General features: G+C 37.7%; 1 protein-coding gene across 6 annotated transcripts in view; it reads left to right on the forward strand.

Moving 5' to 3' along the window:
- The first annotated feature begins 327 nt into the window (after positions 1 to 327).
- The window catches only part of LOC101155789 (spectrin beta chain, non-erythrocytic 1), a 45,872-nt gene continuing 21,504 nt past the window's right edge, over positions 328 to 24,695 (forward strand). For 3 of the 6 annotated variants that reach the window (XM_023962901.1, XM_023962903.1, XM_023962905.1), the window contains exons 1-2: positions 328 to 981; positions 12,065 to 12,246. In XM_023962901.1, coding sequence (XP_023818669.1) covers positions 12,090 to 12,246 — 157 coding nt within the window. In that variant the 5' untranslated portion in view covers positions 328 to 981; positions 12,065 to 12,089. Of the gene's footprint in view, positions 982 to 8,942; positions 8,963 to 12,064; positions 12,247 to 15,983; positions 16,597 to 24,695 lie in introns of those variants that run through there. The other 3 variants (XM_023962904.1, XM_023962906.1, XM_023962902.1) reach the window with 2 other exon arrangements.

Raw genomic sequence — 24,695 nt, forward strand, 5'->3', positions numbered from 1 at the left:
TAAAATTGTTTCAAAGTGAAATAAATATATCTATTTTGGAAAATACCACTGTTCAGTACCCAGGTATTTATCTCGGAGACACACTGGTTGAATTTTTGGCTAAATATGCCCTGGATCGATCTTAGATCAGAGAAACGGATTCAAAATGAACCAATAAAAAACTATGAATCGTATCGGTATCCACAAGTATGATATTAATGGAATCATTGTTAAAATGAGTCATTACACCCCTCTGAAAACGTTTCATTGGTTTGTGCCAGCAGTTTACTTGGGTTTTAGCACCAGGGACAGCACCACTCACACACACACACGCTTTACTCTCTTTATTCTATTTTTTTATTCTGTTAAAAATATCTAAATGGGATTCTCATGTGACTGAAAGGTTAGAAACCCACCCACACATCCACCTACCCAGCCACCCACGCCCCACAAACGCTCCAACTACAACCACCACGTCCACTTTTGGGTGGTTTTCCCCCTCCTCCCCGCTGGAAGGAATCACAGACAGCGGGAGTCGGTCAGTCAGCCGTTCGGATGCCCAACCGACAGAGAGGTGTTGGGGGCGGGAGTGAAGCTGCGGCGGATATCCGTCTCGTACCTGCCGGGGGGAGCGGGATCCTTGCATTGTCTTCATCCGTGTGTCCCCTGGATCTTTCTGAGTGAATCCCCACCACCTCCACCTCCACCACCAACGCACAGCAGCTGGAGCACAGCGTGGTTTCGTAACGCGCCGGTGCAGCGCGGAGGAAAGCTCCCTTGATATTTATTTATTTTTTTCAACTGTTGGTCGAGGATGCGGATTGATATGAGGGACGTTATCAGCGTCACCTGGGATTTTTAAACGTTACATTTTCAGTTAGCTTAGCTGCGCGCGTGCCAAGAAAAAAAACAACAACCCTTTTTTTCATGTCTGCCAAAAGATTAAATTTAGTCAAGATTTTTTTCCTACAACCTTTTTGGCAAAAGAAAGAGAAATAAAAGGTAAGTATGAATAATTTTGTTCCTATTAACCCCCTCCCATCTCATTTGCCAGCTTCCCACAACAAAGCTTCCGACAGGCGAAATTCAGGTGACTGGTGCTAGCTATACACAGCTAGCTTTCCAACTACATAGATGCCGTTTTTTTGTTCACATTTTCTTTTGCATTTTTCCCATAAACCCTCTCTAAGGACCCGGAAAAATGCGTGATAACAGCGCCTTCATCATGTGACCGATAGAGAAGACATCTCTGTGTTTGTCTGCCGCTTGTCGTCTTTGTTTGAGTCACACGCACGCAGCCACAGTGCATCTGCGCCTTCCTTCCTCCAGCCTGTGGATCTTTGATTCAGCATCTGCTGCTACATCAGCTCAACCGTGTTGCTTACCCACGACTCTGATTGCATCTAAAGTGTGCTTCAGTGCTGGAACCTTTTAAACACCCCCTCCAGACACCACACACATACACACACACACACACACACACACGCACACAAACACACCCGTGTGTGGTTGTGCTATCTCAAACCCAACCAGATTTATTCTTTGTGCTCGTCCTACTCTCCCATCCACAGCAGAGATTCATAATTTTCCTGAAACTTTATTATTGTTTTTACTTTTGCTGAATATTTTTAAACATAAATAGAAATGCTCAAAAAGTCAGATAATACATGTGCAGAAAGAAGGATTTAGTTAGACAGAAACACATTCATTCATTCATTCATTCATTCATTCATTCATTTTCTTCTGTTTATCCCCTTTCGGGGTCACGGGGCTGCCGGAGCCTATACCGGCCACTTATGGGCGAAGGCAGGGGACACCCTGGACAGGTCACCAGTCTGTCGCAGGGTCACACATATCACACACCCATGCCGGAGAGTCCCCGGAGAAAACCCACGCATGCATGGGGAGAACATGCAAACTCCACACAGAAAGGTCCTCCAGGGTTGTTCTGTTTCAGGTCCCCCAGCTGGGACTTGAACCAGGCGCCTTTTTGCTGTCCACAATAGCAGCATTGATAGTGTTGGTGATTTACAAAGGAGAGGTTAGTTTTATGAGTACAATTATTGCCCACGACAGCTGTTTTTGATCAGAGGAAACAAAAAAGCACAACTGTGATTGGAGCTGTGGATTCTGTTTAAAGTGAATTCAAGTCTCAGGTCTCTCCATGAATGAATGATTGTTAGCCTAATTAAACTCTGCACAAGTTTGCAATTGTATGCATCTTTGTCCCTGTTACTAGTGTTTGTGTTATGTAAGCACATTTTGGCCATAGGCAATGAGGCCATTTCATATTTAATCATTATTACAAGGAAGCACATTTGTATATGTGCTAAGTAACACAGTCTGACTTCACTGCTAAATATTTTGCGTATGTTTTTATGAAATTTTGATTTTGCGCCCGATAGTTTATGTAAAATAGAACAGAAGTCTGCTCGGACATATGGTCAAAATGTCATGCTGATCTTTGTTTTCTTTAGCTAAGGTGACCATTGATTTACCTCAGTTGTATATGTCATAACAAGTAGATATTGCAGAGCACAGAATAATTCCTTAGAAATTTGTGCCCCTAAGATTTTTTTTACATCATTTTAAGGTGTTTTCAAATTTTTTTAGGGAAATAATAAATTTTTTCTACTTTCAAACCTAAACTTTTGAAAATCGTCTGTTATTAAAGAAATACAGTCAAATGTGTTTTCTCAATAGTTTGCACTGTACCAGTGTGATTCATATCTTTCAGTGGGTTTAGTCATTGTGGTTTATTGGCTCGTGTCCTTCAGTATTTGTAACCTGCGATGTTACCACTAGAGGGCGAAATGGGGATTTTTGCTGCTTATCTCCCTGTGTTGAGTAGTTGATGAAGATTAACCTCAGCTTGAACATTTAAAAGCAATTTGTTGGAGTTGTAACTGAGGCCTGTTCTGATCCAATAAAAGAAACAGAAACAGATGTGATCTGAAAGCAATGCTGCGTCATCATAAAAACTATAATGTGTAGTTGCTCATAAACTCATGTTGTGGCTGTGGAAATAATTTCTTTAGACACCCATTTATGTTCTGTCCAGTCTTCATTTAACAGTAAATTAGCAAAGCTTATTTTTTTCAATAAAGGCTGGCTTTTGAGACTAAACCTTAACCCACAGATTCCTCCTGCCTGTGAACATATTAGAGCTTTGTCGTCCCTGGTAACCGTGTTGGTCAATTTAAAGGGAAAAAAAGATTTTTGTGAGTTGAGTTTTGTGACATACACTTTTGCAAGCTTTTTTCATTTTTAAGCTTGCTACATTATCCACAGTAATCTTTTTATTGAAAATCTGTCAGTTTTTTATTTAAAACTGGGTAATTGATATGTTCACGGTTATGCTTGTTGGTAATAGTTGTCACTTAGATGACATCTGCATTTACAATGAGTTTGGTGGGCTCAGCTCGAACAACAGAATTGAACAGGAGCACTTCTTCCTCTGGGGTCACTGTCAATATCCCTCTGGGACCGGCCTTCATTTTTCTTCTGTCTCTACCACACACTAAGGCTCTGTCCCAATTCCCACCCTAACCCCTAACTACTAAAAAAAACTATATAGTGCAGCACTATGTAGTGCCCTGAATTTTAAAAGCAATTTGAACACCATGCTCACTACTTTTTTTTTTTAACTGCGGATATGACGTCATCGATTTCACAAAGTTAAATCTAATTTAAATGAGCATTTTGCAACAATTATTTATGAGTCCATTGTCTTCTGAAGATAAAGATGTAGATGGTTTATTGAAAAAAATACATTTAAATAAATTTTTTGGGCAAAGATTATTCCAACGCAATGCATTGTGTTCTATATTCGCCGATCTAGTGAGCATTGTTGCACCCTGATTTTTTGCAGAGACTTCTGGGAAATTTCCAGGGCACTCAATTTTAGCAATTGTAGATTCGGACAGCACTAGAAAATGGCATCCGCCCTATAGTGCACTATGTAGGGGTTAGGGTGGGGATTCGGACACAGCGTTACTTTCAGTCTTATTCACTGCGGAAGTCTCGGGCCTGCTATGTAATGTATTCTGTCTGTACTCCATTAAGAAGCTTTCTCCTAAATGAACAAGGCCTGTCAATAATGTTTACTTGTTAATGATGAATTAAAAAGTTTTCTTTTGTTTTCGATTAGTCAGGTGAACTGCCAAAGCCAACAGAATTGATTATTGATTGTATTAGCTTACAGCTTACTCCATACTGTGGATGGATCTTTAGTTTCTCCATATCTCCTTTTTGAATAGAGAATTGAAAAGAACTTTGGGAACACAATACACAATCATTAATGAAAAGGGTAGCTTCCAATATTTGTAGTGGGTTAAACAGAATGTTAAAGGTTAGGTCACTTCAGGTACGCTTGTCACAAAATAACTTGTATTTATAAGAAGTAACTTACTGGTTAGTTTACAAAAATTCTATGAAACAGATCCAAAGCTTAGATTAAATATTAGTTATGTAAACAATGCACATTCTCATTTACTAGTAATGCAAGAGGACTCTTGACTAACTTCAGTTAAAGCTGTTCACATGCATGTAGATATAATGCTCTCCATTGTGACTAATAATCTTAAAAATGTAATCAGTTATACTATGCTGTTCAGCTTTGGTTGCTATTTTGTTCCTTGTGTTTATGAAATCTCAGAGGAGTCGTAGTTAAAGCTCTAAATCGTCTGAGGAGGCCCTCAGAGCAGGTTTGGTTGATAACAACAACAAAAGGTCTTTATGTCCTCTGAGAAAACTGATCGCTCTTCTGACTGATATTGTTGGTGATCACCAGTAACGTTAATGAGGACAAGTAGCCTCTGATAACGATTGGTGTTCTATTGTTAGTAGGACTGAAAAGTTCAATGAATTAAAGTGAGTTGTCAACTGCATGTTAGTTGGCTAAAAACAAAATCACATGTTTAGCAAAGAAAGTTACTTGTAATGTCAGTAAAAGATGTGGTTTGCAACCAGGTATCCAGTCATGGTCCTAATAAACAGAACAGTACAAAGGGTAATCATTGGGATGCAAAAAGCTTTGCAGAAGAAAATGAACACACAGGGCACCTTGCCATGCTGTGGAGTTTATAAGTTAGAAGACCAGAGAACAGAAGATGGAAATGCAAGCATCATGTAGCTATTGGCTCATTTATAGTATTGTGATATAATATGATGTAAAGGTTTTATTTATTCATAGTTGCATTCATGAACCTCTTGAGATTTCAGGGATCCCTAAAGGCAGGGGTGTCAAACTAATTTTCACCGAGGGCCACGTCAACATTGCTGCTGTTCTTAAAGAGCCAGAGATAACGTATACATGTAACTAAATGTAATGAAAAATAAATGCAACTACTCCTTCATGTTAAATAACTCATTATTTATTTATTATAACTTTTTAAAGTGACAATTACAGTTGCATAGAAAACATATATTTGCTTGGTACTCTAGCACAAATCCTTTTAGTGATTCTGTCAGGTTAGGTTATATGGACAGTGTTTAAGTCCTAATGTATAGTTGCCCAATCCAATATTTCAAGTCCAATTCCCCCTAAATATGAATAAATACACACCAATTTTTATTTTTCATTTTAAGAAATTAAAAACTTTTATGCTCTCGCGGGCCACATGTGCCTTAAGGCCTTAGTCACATGCACCTGTATGTAGGGTTGACCCATACAAGCGTTGCAGGTGTTTGGGTTGGAGGGTCGTAGAGAGGAACAGCTGCATCTTAATAAAGCATAGATGAGTCTTTCAGCTCCCTTGAGGCTCTTGTGGTCACCTAAGGGGCGTCCTGTAATGTATGTACCATTGTCGTGCGTATGGTAAGTGTATTGTGAAGTATTTGTAAAGATAATGTAAGTTACACCTAGTTATGACATATGGGGGATTTTGTCGTACAACGTGCTAGCTATAAGTAAGGTCCCTGCACCCTAGCCACATCACGCTTTCTTCCCCTTATGTGTGTCTTAAGCGTTCATTAAAACCTGTCGCCCACAGCTTCTCCGTAGAAAAAATGTAAATCAACATTTTTGCTCTCTGGGCTCTCAAAATGTTTTTCGATTCAGAAATTTCATGTGGGCCACCTGTGTGCTCCGTATAGGTTTGCCCATTTTTCCCTCGCAGACGGCCCATATCAACCTGTAAGGGGAGTTGTGACTAAGGTATTAGGTGGTTGTAGAACTGTTGATATACTGTTATAATGGCTGACAGAGGTAAACATCCAACACAGTGTTCATTACAAAGATGAAATCACCTCTGTGGGGACTTTTAAACTACCAGACAAAATCTAGACAAGCACAGCTAAGAGGAGAAATGTTGAGGACTTGTTAAAAGAATTGTACATAGATCTGAAAGAAATGTCATTTCTTTCTTCTTTTAGGACAAATTGTAGCTCAAGCTACTTACTGTCTTAACTCTACTGGCATTAGCATGTAGCATCTATGAAATAAAAGCAGGAACTAATCATTAATCAGATGTTAGCTAATTAATTAGCTGCACATGTTTGCCTATCACTAAGTCATGAAGTAGAGAAGAGCGGAAGAGTTTCTTTTTTCAATTTGGCTGACACCCACTTCTTTTTTTTGTTTTTGATTAATGTAAATATTTATTCAACCGTATTTTATATTTTATTTAAGGGAGTGCCTTTTAGTGTTTTTGTCACTGTGGATGTGTTTGTTAATAAGCATGTGTGGAGGTAAATGCTGGACTCAATACATGCTCCTCTTGTTTGTGTGAGAATTGATGTCAAAAAACAAAGTTCTGTATTAACAATCAGACATTTGGAATCTGGATTTGGATTCGCAGTTTATTGTTGGAAGGGAAACAGCTTTCTAATGTTGGTTTGTGGATTTCCACATCAATTATAGCTAAGATTTTTGGCAGTGAATTGTAGACTTTTGCCTGGAATCTTTACCTTTGTCGTCCTCATATCTCTTCAAGTGCCAATATAACATCTCCTCTAAGGATTTTGCACAACACAAAGCAACCAGAGACCTGAAAATCATAGAGCTGGCCTGCTCTATAACTTTCGTCATGTTTGATTTGTGGTGGAGTTCAGCCTTTACCTCTCATTGTCTGTCTACTGTTATTCAACTTTTATTTTGAAAAACACCAACCCTCTACAGATTATGAGAAAAAAAATATGCTTTGTAGGCTCTGGTCTCAGGGTGGATTTTTGTGGACATAAGCACCATTCTGGTGTTCATTCAAAGCAACTGGGATCCCAAATTTACAAAATGTCTGCAATCGCTATGATGGAGTTGTCACGGTTTTGTTTCAATTTGATAATTGATTTGTGTGTTACAAAAGAACAACAAAAAAATTTAAAAATCCTTTTTGTACTTTTTTAATAGTAATGATGAAGGAAAACATTTTAGTTGGCTCATACCAAACATGGTGTAATGTAATACAACAATAAATAATACACCCTTCGTAATGGACCTATACCATGCTATTTTATTTAATATACCGGTATTCCTTTTATAGCAAACAGTATCCATGTATATATGATAATATATTACCTTTGGTACACAAAATTATTTTTTAAAATTAGATATGAGTTATTTTTCTGAGTACTTTTCCAACCTGGAAGTAAGACGACTCGGTCTTTGAGGCACCAGCTTTTGCTTCTTGTGAGTGGCGCTCATTTCATGTCGTCATCCTAGAGTCGGCCTCTGGAGTGTGTCTGCGTCTCGCCCAGGAAATCAAACAACATCCGAACATTTGCAAAGATGGATGTGCACATGATGCATAAAAAAGGGAAGCGTTTTTGCCGATCACCGCTAGCTCCGTGAAAAAAGTATGTGTTTGTATAAGTCTGGGGGGCGGTGCTGGAAGCGTAGACTCATCTTTTCCTGAGAAATAAAAATTACAATACAGTTAAAAGCTCAAAAAATGGATTTTGCATGTTTTAGGCCCTTTAATTTTAGCACAACACCTTTGACACTTTTACCATGGATATACTGGTATGTAGTAGGGATGCAACAATTTACTTTCCCCATGATTCAGTTCAATAGTGTAACATACTGTTCGGTTTTAAACAGAGAATTGTCTCATCCTTTGTATCGAGTCACCTAGCTGTTAGTGAATAGAACTGACTCCAGTAAGTCTATTTTTTTCCTCTTGAATGTACCAATTTAAGTAATGGATCTTGGCTTCTATAACTGCTACACCAACATGTGAAGAGAAAAAAAGTAAAAATAAAAGTACTTTAGAAGGGTTGAGGAATTACTGTTTTTTTTCTTCAATCCATTATTTTGCTAAAAATCCATGTTCTTGCTTGGAACTGAAGTGGCGTGGTGTGTCAGCGTGTGAAGGACATGCTGATCACTTGAGTGCTTGATGAATGTGATGCTACAGGTCAACAAAAGACCTCCGCAGTCCTATTCAGGAGGTCATTCAAGCTGGGATCAGCAGCCCGTGGAGAGGCCTGTGATGCATGTGTGCCTCTGGCTGCCTCATCTCTGCAAACAGGAAAAGCCCAAATGGCTGGCCTCAACTCTCTGCTGACTCCTTCATTGTACAGGGGGGCTTCGCTGTGGCAGGCTTTTGTGTTCTGAACTTTTGAGGTTTATCTCTCCATATGCTCCAACCTCATGAGTGTTTCAGGCACATTTGTGTGTTAAAAAAACACAGTGGTTAGCCCAATCATGTGCTTTTTACTTGAATCTAAGTAGAATTTAACTCTCATAATACTATTTTTTTGTGTGGAAACCTTTTAATTATTTAATTAAATTTAGTTAGAAAATATTCGGCTTTGGCTTGTGGAAATGCTTGTGTAGTGAGGCTAAAGGCTTCTTTGTTGGGGATTATAGGGAGTGGCACATTGGCATTGTGCTTTTTAATGTGCATAGGCCTAACTCCCTGCTTGTGTCTGATTGTGGACTCTATTCCCCTCTTTTCCTCCCTTTGATTAACGGTTGCTTTGACCAACAGACCAGCTGTGCAAAGAGAAGCTCTTCTGCTAAGGGGAAGAAGGATGAAAGTCGGTAAGAAAGAAAGAGCAAGTGCTTTTTCCCCCCATTATGCCACCGGCTCTTCCCACTTTTTTTTAACCAGTCATTCTGTTGTGAGAGATGGACTAATGTGGGCCTTAACAATAGAGAACTAGGGTTTAGCCTCCAGGCGTTTCTCTGTGCCCTATTTCTGTTCTGCGATTTTATAGGTGCTGTTTTTTTAAATCATCATGACCGGTTTGAATGATTAACTGTGTTATCTGAGTACAATATTGATTAGGATTATTTTTGTTACTAACACATTTATTAACCTCCTTTTTGTGCCACATCTGTTCCCTGTTTTTTTAAAAAAAAAAAAATCCAACTTGGGGGTTACTTCCCAAAGTGCTCCAATCACCACAGGCACCACTGTCACCTTCACTTTCCATGCTTTCTCCAGTTCTTCTCTGAGTCCCTAGTATTTCTCCAGTTTCTCATGTTCCTTCTTCCTGATGTTCCCATCGCTTGGCACTGCCACATCCATCACAACGGCTTTCCTCTGTTCTTTATCCACCACTACAATGTCTGGTTGGTTCGCCATTACCATTCTATCAGTCTGGATCTGGAAGTCCCACAGGACCTTTGCCCTCTCATTCTCTACCACCTTCGGAGGTGTTTCCCATTTTGACCTTGGGGTTTCCAGTCCACATTCTGCACACATTTTTTTGTATGTTATCCCATGTGGTGCTCCAAATATTATATATATATATAGATATGGATATGTTGCTGCCATTTGGCTTTTAGATGTTGTGACTCTCATGCTTCATTAGCGTTGACACACCCTATTTAGTGCAGTGAGATATGATCTGACATCTAACCTAGTTTCACTTTGGTGAAGGTAGGGGATTGGAGGTTACACAGTGACAGAGTGAAATGTTGAGAAGTCATTGTTGTGACCCAGATGGAAAAAATCGACATCCTTTGGACATGTACTTTTTCATGTGAGAAGATGATTACAGTATCATAGTGGGTCAGAGGATTGCTTGTCTGAGCCACTGAGGAGTGATTAGTTAGCACACGCTGTGAGCTGAGCTTCTTTCTACCAATAACCGTGCGAGGATATCCACCATTGGATGCTTGTGATCTTGCAGGAGCTGCTTTCTAACTCCCTCCTTTTTTAAGGATATTGATAGAAGATATGGATTTTGTAATAAATGCAAAAAAGTAGCATTTTTTAGCACATTTTTTTTATTTTTTTATTTTATAAATTGAAGCTTTTTGCTGTGATAATTCTATAACCGGCGGAAAGTCTGGATTGATATTGGAAGACTGACTTTAATGATACCTTTCTTAAATAATCATTTGTTGTACCTGTAAATAACTTTTATCAATGTGATGCAAAACAAACAGCTTGCACCTTGGGTGTGTGGATATTAGCCGAGTTTTGGGGTAACTGAGTGGAGAAGTGATGGATCAGAGGGTGGATGTGGGGGTGTTGTTCCTTTTTCTCTAATCCCTGCCTTTGGCTTCTATTTCTAGCATGTCTTAATCTGCCACTAATTGGATTTGTCAAGTTTTTTTCTTTTCTTTTTCCTACTTTTTAACTTCCAAAAAGGGGTTTCGGTTCACTTGTTTGAGTTGAATCATTTCATGAAATACAATAAGAATAGCTAATTTATCAGGAGTATCAAAGGCTGAAGAAATACCAGAGTTATCAGTGTATTCTCAGTGATTAAATCAATCATAGTTGGCAGATTTGACAGGAGTTAAAATGGGAAGTAATAGCAAACAGACCACTCATCACAATTATCTGGTCATTGCTCTTCAGCAAATGGACTCGAGCAATGGTGATAGTGGGGTTCATCTCATCCAAGGCTCTCATTGCTTAAATAAATAACTCAGAACAGTCTGCATTTGCTCATTAATTTTTCCTTTTTGTTTTGGAATGCAGTTCATGTCTGGAGTAGTTTGTGTATTTTTTCTTTAACCCTTGTGCTATCTTAGATGACCCCACCCTTACATTGATGTGTTATTCCTATCATGACAAAGGTGGATAAAGGTGGAAAGATTTCATGTAATCCATGGACACCAGTGAAGATCACAAATCGTTGAAGAAAAAAAGTTCAGTGCACTGTCTAGTGGGTCTAGATGACCCAACTCCCAATGTTCAAGTGCCTAGGGTTAAAAGTGCACAAGGGTTAATCATCAAAAAAGCAGGCACCTCTGTTTTATTCTAAGATGTATTTATTTGGTAAATGATGGTGACAACAACCTTTGGGGAAAAAACAGCCGCAGCTGCTTACCAGTACACATTTCAAAGTCACAAAGTTTTGGGGGTGGAACCAGGTTGTCAATATCAATACATATGAGGTGTTAGATGTTACCATATTAAACCCAACTGCTATCACTATAGTTTCCTAAAGAAACTTAAAGTAGGAGGATATCATGGGATCAGTGTTGCAAACCTGTGTTGCAAGTCAGTGATGCCAGAACGCTGACATAATGTAACCTGCAGGCTTTTGGCATCTGCATTCTGATCACCTGTCTGCATACAGGTTTATGTTTCTGTTTAAATAAAAAATAACTCAACCCTAAAGAAAGGAGCAAAGAGCGTAACTAACAGAAAGTTTTGAAAGTTTTGTTTTTACTTGTTTTAATTTTATGCATTCATTCACATGCTATAAAAGTATTAATACAATCAGTGCTAAGGTAAAGGATGATTTCAAAAGTTAAGTGACTTGTCTAAATTTTGATGCAGACAGAGGCTTCATGCAGTTTGACCTTGTGTACATTAATACTCCTTTTTTTATTTGTGTACATGAGCCCTGGACCAAATAGAGTTTATATTTACAGAGAGGTCTTGTGTGTTTTAACCCTAAAACGACTATTTTTGGCGTCATCCATTCTAACAGGAGCATTTCTGCAAAATTCTATACTTACTTATTGTCAGTTTCAGACGTAGTCTTTTGGGTTTTCTTTAATCTTTTACACATTATGGCCGTTGCACTGTCACTGCTTCAATTTGCATGTAACCCTCATTCAGGCTTATCGAGCTTACGTACAGCTGGACAGCAGTTTGGAGTCTGATGATGATGTACTTTTTATTCTTAAGCGTCCATCACTAATTCTGTCTTTTTTTCCATTTGTTTTTTGTAGATTATTTTTTCCTTAACCTGACACCATGAGCACAATTTCACCCACTGACTTCGACAGCTTGGAGATCCAGCAGCAGTATAATGACATCAACAACCGCTGGGATCTGGCAGCGGAGACCGACTGGGATAACGAGAACAGTTCAGCGCGTCTGTTTGAACGCTCCCGCATTAAAGCTCTCGCAGGTAAAACCAAATCATTGTGTATCCTTCCCTAAAAAACACACACACATACGTGTTCCGTTATTGTTGTGCATGTCCGTATTTGTTATGACCGTGTTCAGTTTGTAATCATGGGAATTTACATCTATAGCCTTTGTTTGTTGCATCACACCTAATATTTCTAGTTTTCTTGGCACTATAAAAGATGTGCAACAGGGTTTTTTTTTAGATCCAGATGCCAGCTGAGACACAATGACAGACCCTGACAGATATGTGCAAAGATCTAATTAGGCTGGTCAGACTGGGGAACAGGCATGATTCTTTTCTGTCCCGAAACCCATCAATTTCTTTTTATAGTACAGGAAAAAAAAGCCACCACTAAAAGGAGGACAAAGCTGGTCGGCTATGTAATTACTGCTCTGTTTATTTGTTTTCCCGCTTCCTATAGCTGTTAAAGAGCCTTCTGCATCCTTTCTGAAACCTTCTGTAAAATGGTTTTGATGAAGACTGTGAAGCTACACTTGCAAGTCATTCCTCGACTCTCTCAATGCCTTTGGTGGCATTTCCTGCTTTATACGAAAGAGTTGGAAGGTCATAAAATTTTGCTTTTCTTATTAGTTTTTGTACCAGATCTAAACTGTGTTTACTCCACAAAAACAAGTTGCAGTATATTACGAACCCAGCAGAGGGGGCAACTTTCACACATAGATGCATATCAAGAAACACACAAATGCGTAACACGTATGTCCCTTTTGTGGATTTCTTCTGCACTTCTAAAAGATAAACCTCATTTCACTCCCAAACTAACCCCTTCTGCTGTGTGTCAACAGTACATGATTTGATTAATGCCTTTGTTCAAATTCAAAGACTTCTATTGTCTTTTAAAACATTGACATTTGTTTTTGTATAATAATTATGAATATAAATGTTTCCCTTTAGTTTTATTAGATGCTGCAAAATTACTTAAGGCTTACATAGCTGTGTGTGTGTGTGTGTGTGTGTGTGTGTGTGTGTGCTCAAGTGTGAATACCTGCGATACCATGGCTGTCTAACAAGTACAAACTTGATGTGCGCATTCTTTTACCTGTTGTATCAGCTACAACAGCTCGACTCTTCCATTCTTTAGTACTTTACTTTAGTACTCAAAGTAAAGTTAAAGCTTTTCAGCATTTGTTATGGTCCTGCTTGCTCACAATAGTATTTTTGAATTCCCTGTTTTTTTCTTTCATCTTTTTTACACTTTTAACACTGTGTAATCATTAAACCGATGTCCTGGTTAACATTTAAGACTCTCCTGCAGTAAGACCATTGTTCATTTGCATTGATTAAGCCTATCTACTCTCTCATGCACAGCAAACTTTGCAGCTTTACATATTTTTCCAGTAGCTCCCAACTGAATTCCCTGACAGTTGCCCGTATTTACACACAAAACTCTTAAGAGCTGGAAGAAATGAGGTTTTACAGCCTTTGGCCCACACGAGCAAACACAACTGCTTTGATTCTCTCCTTATGAAAATATATATTCAATGGAAACTAAACATTGCTTTTAAATTTTTGTTCAACAGAATGCAAAAGTGATGTTACCATAACGTAAGATTTTGTTTCACTACATTTTAAAACTAACTGTAATCAAAACGTTTCTGTATCTGTCAACAGGCACTGATAACACATCAGCTTTTGCAGATGTGTTATCAGTGGTTCATAGTCTGTCACTTCTGAATGGCCCATAGTTTTGCTTATAGCAAGTTTTGGTTATTTTTTGTGGTCTTTTATCCTCTTGGAAAAGCCTTCATCTACATTTCAGACCAAGCCTTCTAACATTAGGCAGCACATCATGCTTCATAATTCCTTAAAAGATTGTATTTTACGATTCGTTCAAAAGCAATGTTTCAGTTTTACTGGTTATTTTTGAAGTACATTTTTATCTAGTGTTGCTTCAGTCAGTTTCAGGCTATTCCAGTGATCATTGCTGGGTTTTCATTTCATAATAGAAAGTTGATAGTTTTTTTTTTACATGTTTGTCCATTTGCACTCTGGTAACTTAAACCTATTGACAAAAAAAAAGGTAATCTATACATTCAGACCACATGTTTTAAGTACAATGTGCATATGCTGTCAGTTGCGCAAGGAAAATGTTGGGTAATAAAATACCAATGATGAAAGTTTGTACATATATATGTACACATGTTCTAGGCCTGTACAATATACCGCAAATTTATCTTTTTCGCAATATTAATCTCTAATATCGCATATCGCGAGATTTCCTCATATCATGCAGCCTTAATATGTTCCAATCCAGTGAGTTGATGTTTTGAGTCCAGGCTTCCGTTGTGCCCTTCGGCCCTTAAAAGAGGATCTGCAGAAATACAGAAGCCTAGTGATATATCTTAGTCCTCCACATTCCTGCTTACTTTATTCTTTTCATCTGGAGTTATTTATTAAAACCACGCCATCCCCCACGGCAGGAGTTCGTTTTTGTCTTTGGGAGTGACTTGCTGTGTGTGTGTGTGTGTAAAACAAACCACGGTTACTTCATGTATTGGGACCCTTATGATGCAAAAAAGGCCTATGGGAGCAGTACTGTGATTAACAGGCTTTCTAACTACATGCATTCATGTCATAACTTCTGCTCCTCAGAGGGAAAGCTGTCTTTTTAGTCTCATTAGTCCAGTCTTCCTCAGTAAACATCCTGTCACAGAGAGCCTTAGGTGGGTAGTTTTCTTTTTAATAAGAACCATCCATTTTCTGTCACCTCGTAGTGTTGGACCAAACAAGGACGCAACTGGGACTTTCAGCAGATTTTAAAGTCTCAAAGTTGGTTACAAACAAGTACACAAATGTTAACTACATTTGTTTAAACAATCAGTTTGTGTTAACAGTATTGTTGTTTTTTTTACCTGGTATTTGCTTTTAGACATGCTCAGCAATGTTGTTCGAGTAAGCACTGTTATATTGTTCCAATGAAAATAATATATATATATATATATATATATATATATATATATATATATATATATATATATATATATATATATATATATATATATATATATATATATATATATATATATATATATATATATATATACACATAAATCGCACAATTTGTACTTTATTTATCCCAAAAATCTTTCAGACTACATCACATGGACAAAGAAGTTCAGAAAATTTATAAAAGCAATTTTCTTCAATTTATGGCCCAATAAATTCAGAAAGTTCAATAGAATTAAAACTGGATAAGGTTACTAATGTAACCGGCATGTGTGCTAATAGAAATATATATACATGTGAAGATTCAGGGCAGTGTACTTCCTTTGTTTTTATATCTTTCTAAAAAAGAGCAATCAAGCTGTCGGTAAGAAATCTCATCAGGCAGGAAAGTGCTTTTGAAACTTTCAACAACTTCCTTCCTGTTCAACGCTTTATCAAGGCGGTGCCTACAGCATGTTCTAAGCAGTGTGTGTTTGTGTGTGTGGGGGATTAAAGGTTGTGTAAAAAGAAAGACAAAGAACCACATAGGGTTAATATTATTCTAGATGACAGGGATTTTTATACACTCTTTGGATAGGCCACTCCCTTGTGTTTGTAGGAATTAAGGTAGAGTTGGATTATCCACCTCAAGCTGCACTGCTTGAAGGACTCTAATGGTTTAGTCTGCCTGTAAAGCTCCTCCCTCCTCTTGCCCTTCCCACTGTTCTTCCCTTATGCACCTCCCTAAAACACACCTTATGTTAATGACACACATTTTAGACGTACAGCAGGCTTTGTTTACACAGTTATCTGACTGTGGCTGGTGTGCCTGATCCTTGCTGCTGGGTTTCAACAGATTCATTGTCAGAATTTGGAGGGAAGAGTTGCTCAGTTTTGTTTCCTAGTTCTTTTTTGGATTTTTTTTTTACCCTGAAACTACAAGTGAGGTCAACTGAAGGCTTTTTTCTTTTACTAAAGCACCACAAGTGAGGTGAATTGAACAAAGGGGAAAAGGTTTTGTGTTTACGGCGTCTTTTATTCTTTAAAGAACAACGGTTCAACTCCTGCCTTTGTTGTGTTTTCACTCCACAAAACTGGATATGCAATAGATGAAGAATAGAACCCTTTTAGGATTTTTTTTTCTTGTGCCTTAAAACAGCAGGAATCCAAGGATTAACATTTTTTTTTTCTTTTTTTGCTGGAAAAATCATTGAACCGAATGTAAACACTACCAAAATCCTCTGCTATGTAGGAAATTTCATTCAGAAAGGAATATTTGAGGAAAGAGATCCACAGAAACTACAATGGAGTGGGACCAAAGGGAGCCCTGCTTATCCCCAGCAGCATTTGTTAACCAGGTGCAATATTCTAATATTTTGGAAGGGAGATTTAAACAGCTACAAGGTAAGAGTCAAACTAGTATGCCTAAAAGAGTGAAAGGGGAAATTCCATTCAAGTGATGACTAAAAAAATGTTCATTTACAGGTTTAGTTACAACCCGCACCTTTACTGATGCTGCTATTGAGAGTGAAGTTTTTTGAAAGTTTATTACAAACATCCGTATTTTTCCCAAAAATATGTATGCTGTTTGTTAGATAATGAAAATATAGCTAACTTGCTTACATTGAAATTATATCAATGTATAGTTTTTCAAAAGTTTACCTGTCTGAGTTTAAATATGGCCTTACAGCTCTGTGCATTTTCTCTGCTCTATTAGTGAAAATATCGGGATACTTGCAGTATTTGCACAGAAGGTTTTAGCTCCGATCTACAGCAGGCAGGCAGGCAGTCTGGCACCTGATCACTCGACCACCTGTCCTCTCCTATCTTATTACAATACGCCGCTCTGTCTTTGGACAGAGCCTTAGAGGCTTGGAAGGCTCCAAGCAGAAAAATCACTGAAGCCTTTGGTCCTTACACCAGAGACGAAGTGTAAACTGAAGAAAAAAAATACAAAACCCAACTTTTTATTTACTGAAGTAAAACCGATTAATTTTACAGATTAGTGTTCATGTAGAATTACAATCTGTTATGTATGATTTTTTTTTTTTTTTTTTGCACGATAGTTTTTAGCTCTTTTTTAGCTACAGGCAACAAAGCATAAGAGGCAGGTGAAGCATTTGATGCAGCTAAATGTGTGCTGGGTGTGTGGGTGCAGCCATGTGTGAAACTCTGTCAGTACTGAAGATCAGGCAGTTGTTTCCGCTCCCACCCTGCCTACAACCAGGAGTGCAGATGTGTCTCTGATGGACAACAGTTGTTGCTTTTTAGTTTTGGAACCAAATTCCCTGCTTGTTCATCATCTTGACAATAGTCTGTAAAAACGTTTGGTAAAAAGGAGATTTGAAGAATTTAGCTACACATTTCACATTACTTTACCAGTGCCCTTGACCAAAGATAAGATCTAATGAAAAGATATTATCCACCTTAAAAAATATACACGTTTTAGCACATTTCAGAGATAGTCATGCAACTTGGGGCATTCATGAAAACAAGATGCCTTTATATGCTTTTTTTTGTCTCATATCCTTTTGTTTTTGGTCTCAGCTTGTCACTCAAGAAAAGATAACCCGGTTGTTAAAACTTGAAAGTCAAAGAAAAAAGAAAAGTGGTGACAGTATGCTTTTATTTTTATCTACATTTCCCTTCATGAAAGGATATTACAAAACGAATTAAATTAGATAAAGATCTAGATTAAAGGGTCAGTCCTATAAGAAATATGTGCTGTGTTATCTATGTCGCCCACTAACTCTTGGATTGAACACGGTTTGGACAAAGGTTGCTGTAAAAACATAACTAGGCGCACATACTTCTTGGCAACACCCACTTGCCTTTCCAGCTTGACTACCCTTGCAGCTAATTTTTCTGTCACTCCTTCTTGAGTTACATCTAGAAACATGCCGGAATGGCTTTTCACATCATTTGTGAATACACTTTACTCCTCCCAAAGTATTTGTAAAATGTTTTCAATAGAAAACACAAAGTTCATGTATGTTTATTTGAAAATGGGGTCATTTGGCTTTTTTTGTGGCTAAAAATCTAGTTATAATGATAAACACAATGTTTCAGGACCTGTGTCACTTTAGCATTATTGAACCCATTCAAAGCAGTGGAATTGTTGTAAGCGATTCAGAGTGATAAGCTTGATTGGTTCACCAAGGGAGACGAAGACACTAGAATATCAAGCCAACTGTCACATCCTTTAGTCAATAGTCCTTGTTGATAGATGAAGGGAGAGTGGCTGTTTTCTAAGTGTCTATGTTTTTCTCTGCACCCTGACTGCACAGCAAGATGGTACCATGTTAATCCTATTTGGTCTTACTGCACCAAGTGGATAAACAGAGCACTGGAGTTTCCATGTGAAAGTTCACGTTCTTGTTTCTAGTGCTCCTCAAAAGTAGGTTTGAGTTCCAAAATAAATACCTTGTAATGCCAGTTTCCTGTCATTGTGCAAACAACAGTAAGAGTTACGTTGTGCTCTGAAGGGGTCACTGTCCTATCTATAGGTCAGTTGCCGTGGACTTTAGCTGGATTGTTACTCAGCAGGCATTAGCAGCATGACGCTCTTCAAATAAACGTTACTAACTGCACTGCAGTTTGATTTTCATTGAAACCCTACAGTCCTTATATCCGTCTCACCTACTTGCTCTGCACTGTGCAATTCTATGTTATCAACAAATTGGAGTTTGTGAGGACATGCAGCTGTATTTATTTTTCCTTTAGTCTTTTTTGTATGCTTACTGTAATGAGGTCATTGTTGGATTAAGTTTCAAACCCGGCAGCACTTTAACTGAAAGTGGTAATGCAATATCATTCAGCACCGCTGGCTCTTGTGGCCTCCAGCTGTATCTCTGTCACCTGGGTGAGAGTGCAACCAACAAGCAGACACCAGGGTAATCCATTTGTCTAAGACCGGTTCCCTAACATCGAATGTTTTGTAACATGAGATTGAAGTTTTGGACATGTGCGATGTTTTCTGCATTTTTGGCATTTTGAAGTCATTTTGTCTTCATGTTTTTGAGTAGTGTTTGTTCTATGTCTCAGGGGATTACCCTTGGCAAGTCCCCTCCTCCCCTACCTTCTCTATTATCATCTGTAGCTGCAGATGGCACTGAAAAATGCAGTTGAAGGAGAGGTTGAGTAAGATCCGTGTTGGGCAGGATTACTTGCAGAGAAGGGTCCATATCGTACCTGTTTGGTTACTTATTGTCATGACAACAGATGTACAGCATATGAAACTAGACGAATGAATGGTTAAAGATAGTTTTAACCATGTGTAACGATTCCACACTTTAACCACATTACTCGTGAAACACCAAAAGAACAGTTCTGCTTTTACAGGCGGGAAAATGTGAGAGCGGGTGCATATGTGTCATGTTCACTTTGTTTTGCCCTCTTAGTGCTTCCTAATTTACATGTTTTCTGTTTCTTAGAAAATAGTTTTCCATCAAAGGGGAAAGTAGTTCTATACAGCAGCTTATGGCTTAGATATTTTTATTTTTATGTACAGTAGTTAATTAAGTGATGTCTACTTGTTTTTCACCAAAATACCTTTTTATTTGAACTTGAACTAATTAAAATATTCTAGACCCACAGTTAAAAATTTTTTTAATCGGGTCTGAATTGTTGCCATGGATACTTGTTTATATTTTAATGCTAAATCTCAGTTCAGGCTGTCAAAGAAGAAGTTGATTCTATTTGGTAAAATCTTACATACAAACAATGCCTCAATGACTGTTTGTTCCCACTGTTTGCATCACAGATGGAAAGCTGTACCAGGTTTGTTTTGCCTCAAAACACCCACTGTTACCACTGAAGAAAGACGGCTGGAAACCACAAACCTACATTCAGCCTTTTTTTTATTATGTCGCATGACTTCATTTTATTCCTGTAATAAATAATCTCTTTGTTTACCACATTTAGTGACACTTTAAAGTCCCTGGCTGATTTATTGAGCACCAGATCACCTGAAGCTCAACGATCAAAGGCTGTGATTAAGGTTAATGTTTCCTTGTGAGGATATCTTTTACTTGCCATCACATAAACTGCTACTTCATGCCTACAACATGCCACCCATCTGCTTTTTGTTGTTGAAGCATGATGATGGTGCTACCAGCAGTCATTCTGTGTCACACTGTAATGTTTGTCAAAACACCGGTAATGACACAGCTTCACAGCTGAACTTGTGACATAGTTGAAGTAAGCACAGTCCCCTTTAGTCAGCTGATTGTGTAGATGGGATTGACTTGACAATGTGGGCAAAAATGAGGAAGAAAAATCAACTTTCCATGTATTTGTTTTTCTGAGGATTTTTTTTTTTTTTTTTTAGTTTACTGTCTATGGTAAGAAGTCAAACCGCTCATAGAAATTAAATTTGTATTTGGTGAAAAAATATATATTGTGTGTGCACTAATCAAAATAACCTACTAATTTCAGTTTGCTTGTAGGCAGAAATGTTAGATAATGAGATCAGGGTTAAAAAGACGGTAAAAGCTGGCCTCAGACTAATGAGCGCCCTGCTACGATGACCTTCTTCACATGGATCACGTCAGAGCGAAGGTTAATAAAGCAGACACATTTATAGAGTTAGTTTACTCGTTCCTTTGAAGGAGGTGACCTAGAGACACTCGTAATACATTTTCAGGGTTCTAAACGGAAAACCAGTTGGGTTAACAAAGTCAAGGTCATTCCCAGCAAATCTAATAAGGGCGGCAGGAATGACTCTGTAAGAAGGTTAGTCCAAGTCGAAGTACAAAATGAGCTAAAGTTGTTGACAGTCCTTACATTTGCCAGCCTGGGCTGAGGTCTGAATCAAAGTCTTTGCTGTCTTGTAAAGGCATAAAGATGATGCATCAAAACAGATAAACCATGTGTGTTGTAGACAAGGGAAGCCAACAACAAACAAAAAGGAGAGTCTTTTTTTAATAACTATGAAGACCAGTCCAGATAGGTTTTAAAAAAAAAACGGTGATGTTGATATCAACCGATTACCTGTGTTAGAATTAGTAAATAAAGACAAAACTAAGTCACTGCTTTCGTTAGTGTCCAGGTCTCCTATAATCTAAAGTTAAACCTGAATTAGTGTGAGGGAACAATTGATGAAGACATCATCCTTGCATTGTCATCCTGATATGGATTCCCCTCAGATGTCTTTGAGCTACTCTTAGGGAGTGTTGAACATGTCTACATGTTATCACTACACACATCCCAGGCACCATGAGCAACAAAGTCAGTATAAAGTCTGGCAGCTTATTTGCTTAGATTAAACGCAGATAACAATCATTATCCAAAGAGCCTCAGTATGTTAGATGTTGAAACAGGAAAACGGAAGCTTAACCTTCGTATCTTGAATTAAAAAGAGGCCGCTGGCTGAGGCAGGCCCACATTCTAGTCCTGTTCTGACATATACTAAAACTTTTCTACCAGGTACAAACACGCTCAAAGCCACTAGACATGCCCAAATATGTGTCTAAAACACAGAGCGATGCCTGTAACTACTAGTTTTAATATGTCATTAGCATACACAGAGGACAAAAACAGAGGTGGAGATTCACACGAGAAAAGAATGTCTTGAAGTTGAATCATCTTGGTGGATTGTCTTCTTGAACCATTTCGCTCCTCATTTCATTAGCTTCAGCGATAAGAAAAGAATGTTCTAAATCAACAACACAGTTTCAGTTGTGTAATAAATAACTGCAGATGCAAAAAATGAAAAAGGAAAATTAAAAAAAGTAATTCACTTGTTAGGATTATTTCCCTGGATCAAGTTTTGGGGGCTTTTTTTTCTTTTTTGGATGAGATGCATTTGAAACCAAAAAAAAATGACACATTTGTTATGTAATTCCAAGTATTGCCTTTATGTGCTTAATTCATCATCCTCACCAAGATAATAACTCCAACCATAAGCCCAAGCCAAACCAGAGTTGTTGTGTGTTGGTAACAGTTTGTATTTTAAGATGTCTTACTGTGTCACAATATAATGACAGGGGTTGGAGACCAGCCTATTAGTCAGGAGATGCGTTTGGTTTGTAAGTATGCGTGTGTGTGTATATATACTGTATATATATGTGTATATGTATATATGTATGTATATACATACATACAAACATACATACATACAGCAGTAGCGGTTTCAGGCACAGGCAAAACGGGCAATTGCCCAGGGCACGAATTTAATGGGGGGCGTTGGTGACAGCGGCTCAGTGCTTGGAAAAAAATCTGCGCCACTATTGGTTTACTATTATCTGTTATATCACAGAGTTTGTAACTACTGAGCCCGTGTCCTGACATTATAAAAAACAAAAAATATCTCGTTCCCACAAATTAATATCTTGTTCATACAAATTAATATCTAGTTTGCACGAAATAATATTCCGTTCCCACGAAATACTATTACGTTCCCTCGAAATAATTAAATTGTGTGAACAAAATAATTAATACGTGCAAACGAAATAACTGTTCACGTCATAAGTCATTCATAAAGACGGATATGCTCTCCATCCGGCCGCACAAGCCGCTTTCAGCGGTAACTTCCGTGTCTCTGGTAGCTTGTGCTTGTTATTCTTTCTGTTGTAGAGTTTAGTGCTCATTTATACCTGAATGTACAAATATTATTGCTTATGTTAGGCCTGTGCAATAAATCGAAAATGTATTTATATAATTATGCTGTGCAATACGCATATCGCAAAAGTCTCATGTTCCACCAGCACAATCTACTAGTTTAAAGGCATTTCCAGACCAACTAGTGTTGTATCATCAATAATGACAAATTATGTGCAGAAATACCAACAAGTTATTGTTAACTGATTGGAAAATTTAAAATCCACTACAAATATGAAATACTCCAAGTGGAAAAATGGAACACAAGTGTGACAAAATCTAAACTTTAATAGATGAACTTGCAATGTTCTAATTTAAAATCTTTTTGTCAATTATCTAAGATCTGTTCAATGGATGCAGCAACATTAACATTTCCCGAAAAACTAAATCATTAGCTAAAGTTAGATTGATGATGATGCTAGACGATGACTGTGCTCTACTATAGTTCTAGTTGACATTAAGTTTGCTTCTTTCAGATGTGTTCGTATTTTTCCCCCTTTTCTGTCTTCTCTGTGAAGAATTAGAAGTGATGGGATTTTTCAAGGACCTTTGCCCATTTCCTTATGGCTATGTTCTCCTCAATGCTAGGTGTTGTCTCAACATGATTGATGCCCAGTTGGAATGTAGACTACTCTAAAGTCATGCCACAGCAACCCATCTGTACTAGCTTATTTTGTCAGTCTGGGGGTATTTTGATATAGGATGATATGATCATTTAATCAATCTGTTCTTGTAAAGTAAAACTCAAGCAGAAGTACTACATCTACAAATAACGTTTTGGAAATAAAAAGGACCAGACACAAATAGATGAAATATTAGCTGAATGATGAGCAGTATATCATGAAAAAGACAGTCCTGTCAGCTTTATAGAACTAACATGTTATGTGACAGTTGTGAAAACTTTACTTTACTCTTCTAATGAGGTTCTGATAGTACTCACTTTTGTGCCAAATGTATCAGTCATTCTGCTTTTATTGTTAATATTAAAAAAGGGTTTGCTATTCTAAAACGAAAAATCTAAAAGTAAAAGTGACTGACTTTCAAAGAGTGTTGTTTTTCATCTGCAGTTTAAAAGCACTTCTTGGAAAAGTCCCATATCAGGAACTACTATATAATGATGCCACATGCATGACTCAACCTTGCACATTATTGAAACTTATCGCAAAGTACAGTAGTAATTGTTGTCTGCATGCAGTGCTTTGCATGGATAGTTAAACCCTTGGTTCAGCAGGTTTTTTTTAAGAGGCACTTTTGTTTAACTCCATTAGAAGTACTGTCACAATATAGTACCAGTTTTACTATTGGTAGGACTTCTAGCATTAGTATTGCCAAAAAAGAGTTTGTATTACAAAATATTAGGGTTGAAAGTTCTTGTTGACAGAAGTGAAGTAATCCATAGAAAACCTCAGGTAAAATGTGAATTTAAAAAAAATCATGTTTCATAAATTTAGCAGGGTGGCTCCCTTATTGCAATTTGATCAGAAGGATTGGGTTCTATTTATATCTTTTTTTCTTTTCTCTTTTATTCAAGTAAAGATGCTGAGTACACAACTTTAGTGCTGAACGGGTCAAAAGTTCTGAAGTTGTTGCTCCACCCTTGAAGGCTGCGTTTCCAAATTGGCCCCTTTTCCTCTTTTTAAGTGACAGTTGGTGGTTTGCCACACTTCAAATGTCTTCGGCTGCACCTGTTTATTCCTCTTTTTACTCATTTACTTTTAGATTTGGTTGACATCTATGAGTTGTGACTAGTATAACCGTGTTATACCTTTTAGAAATGAGCGTGCTGAAGCTTTATTTGAAAGAAAAAATATTTTAGTTTAAAATTTTTATTTAAAATATTATATTTCCTACTGTCCTTATTTATTTATTTACTTACTTACTTACTTACTTATTTACTTATTTTT

This window comes from Oryzias latipes, chromosome 14 (assembly GCF_002234675.1).
Source record: "Oryzias latipes chromosome 14, ASM223467v1".
NCBI classification, from domain to species: Eukaryota; Metazoa; Chordata; class Actinopteri; order Beloniformes; family Adrianichthyidae; genus Oryzias; species Oryzias latipes.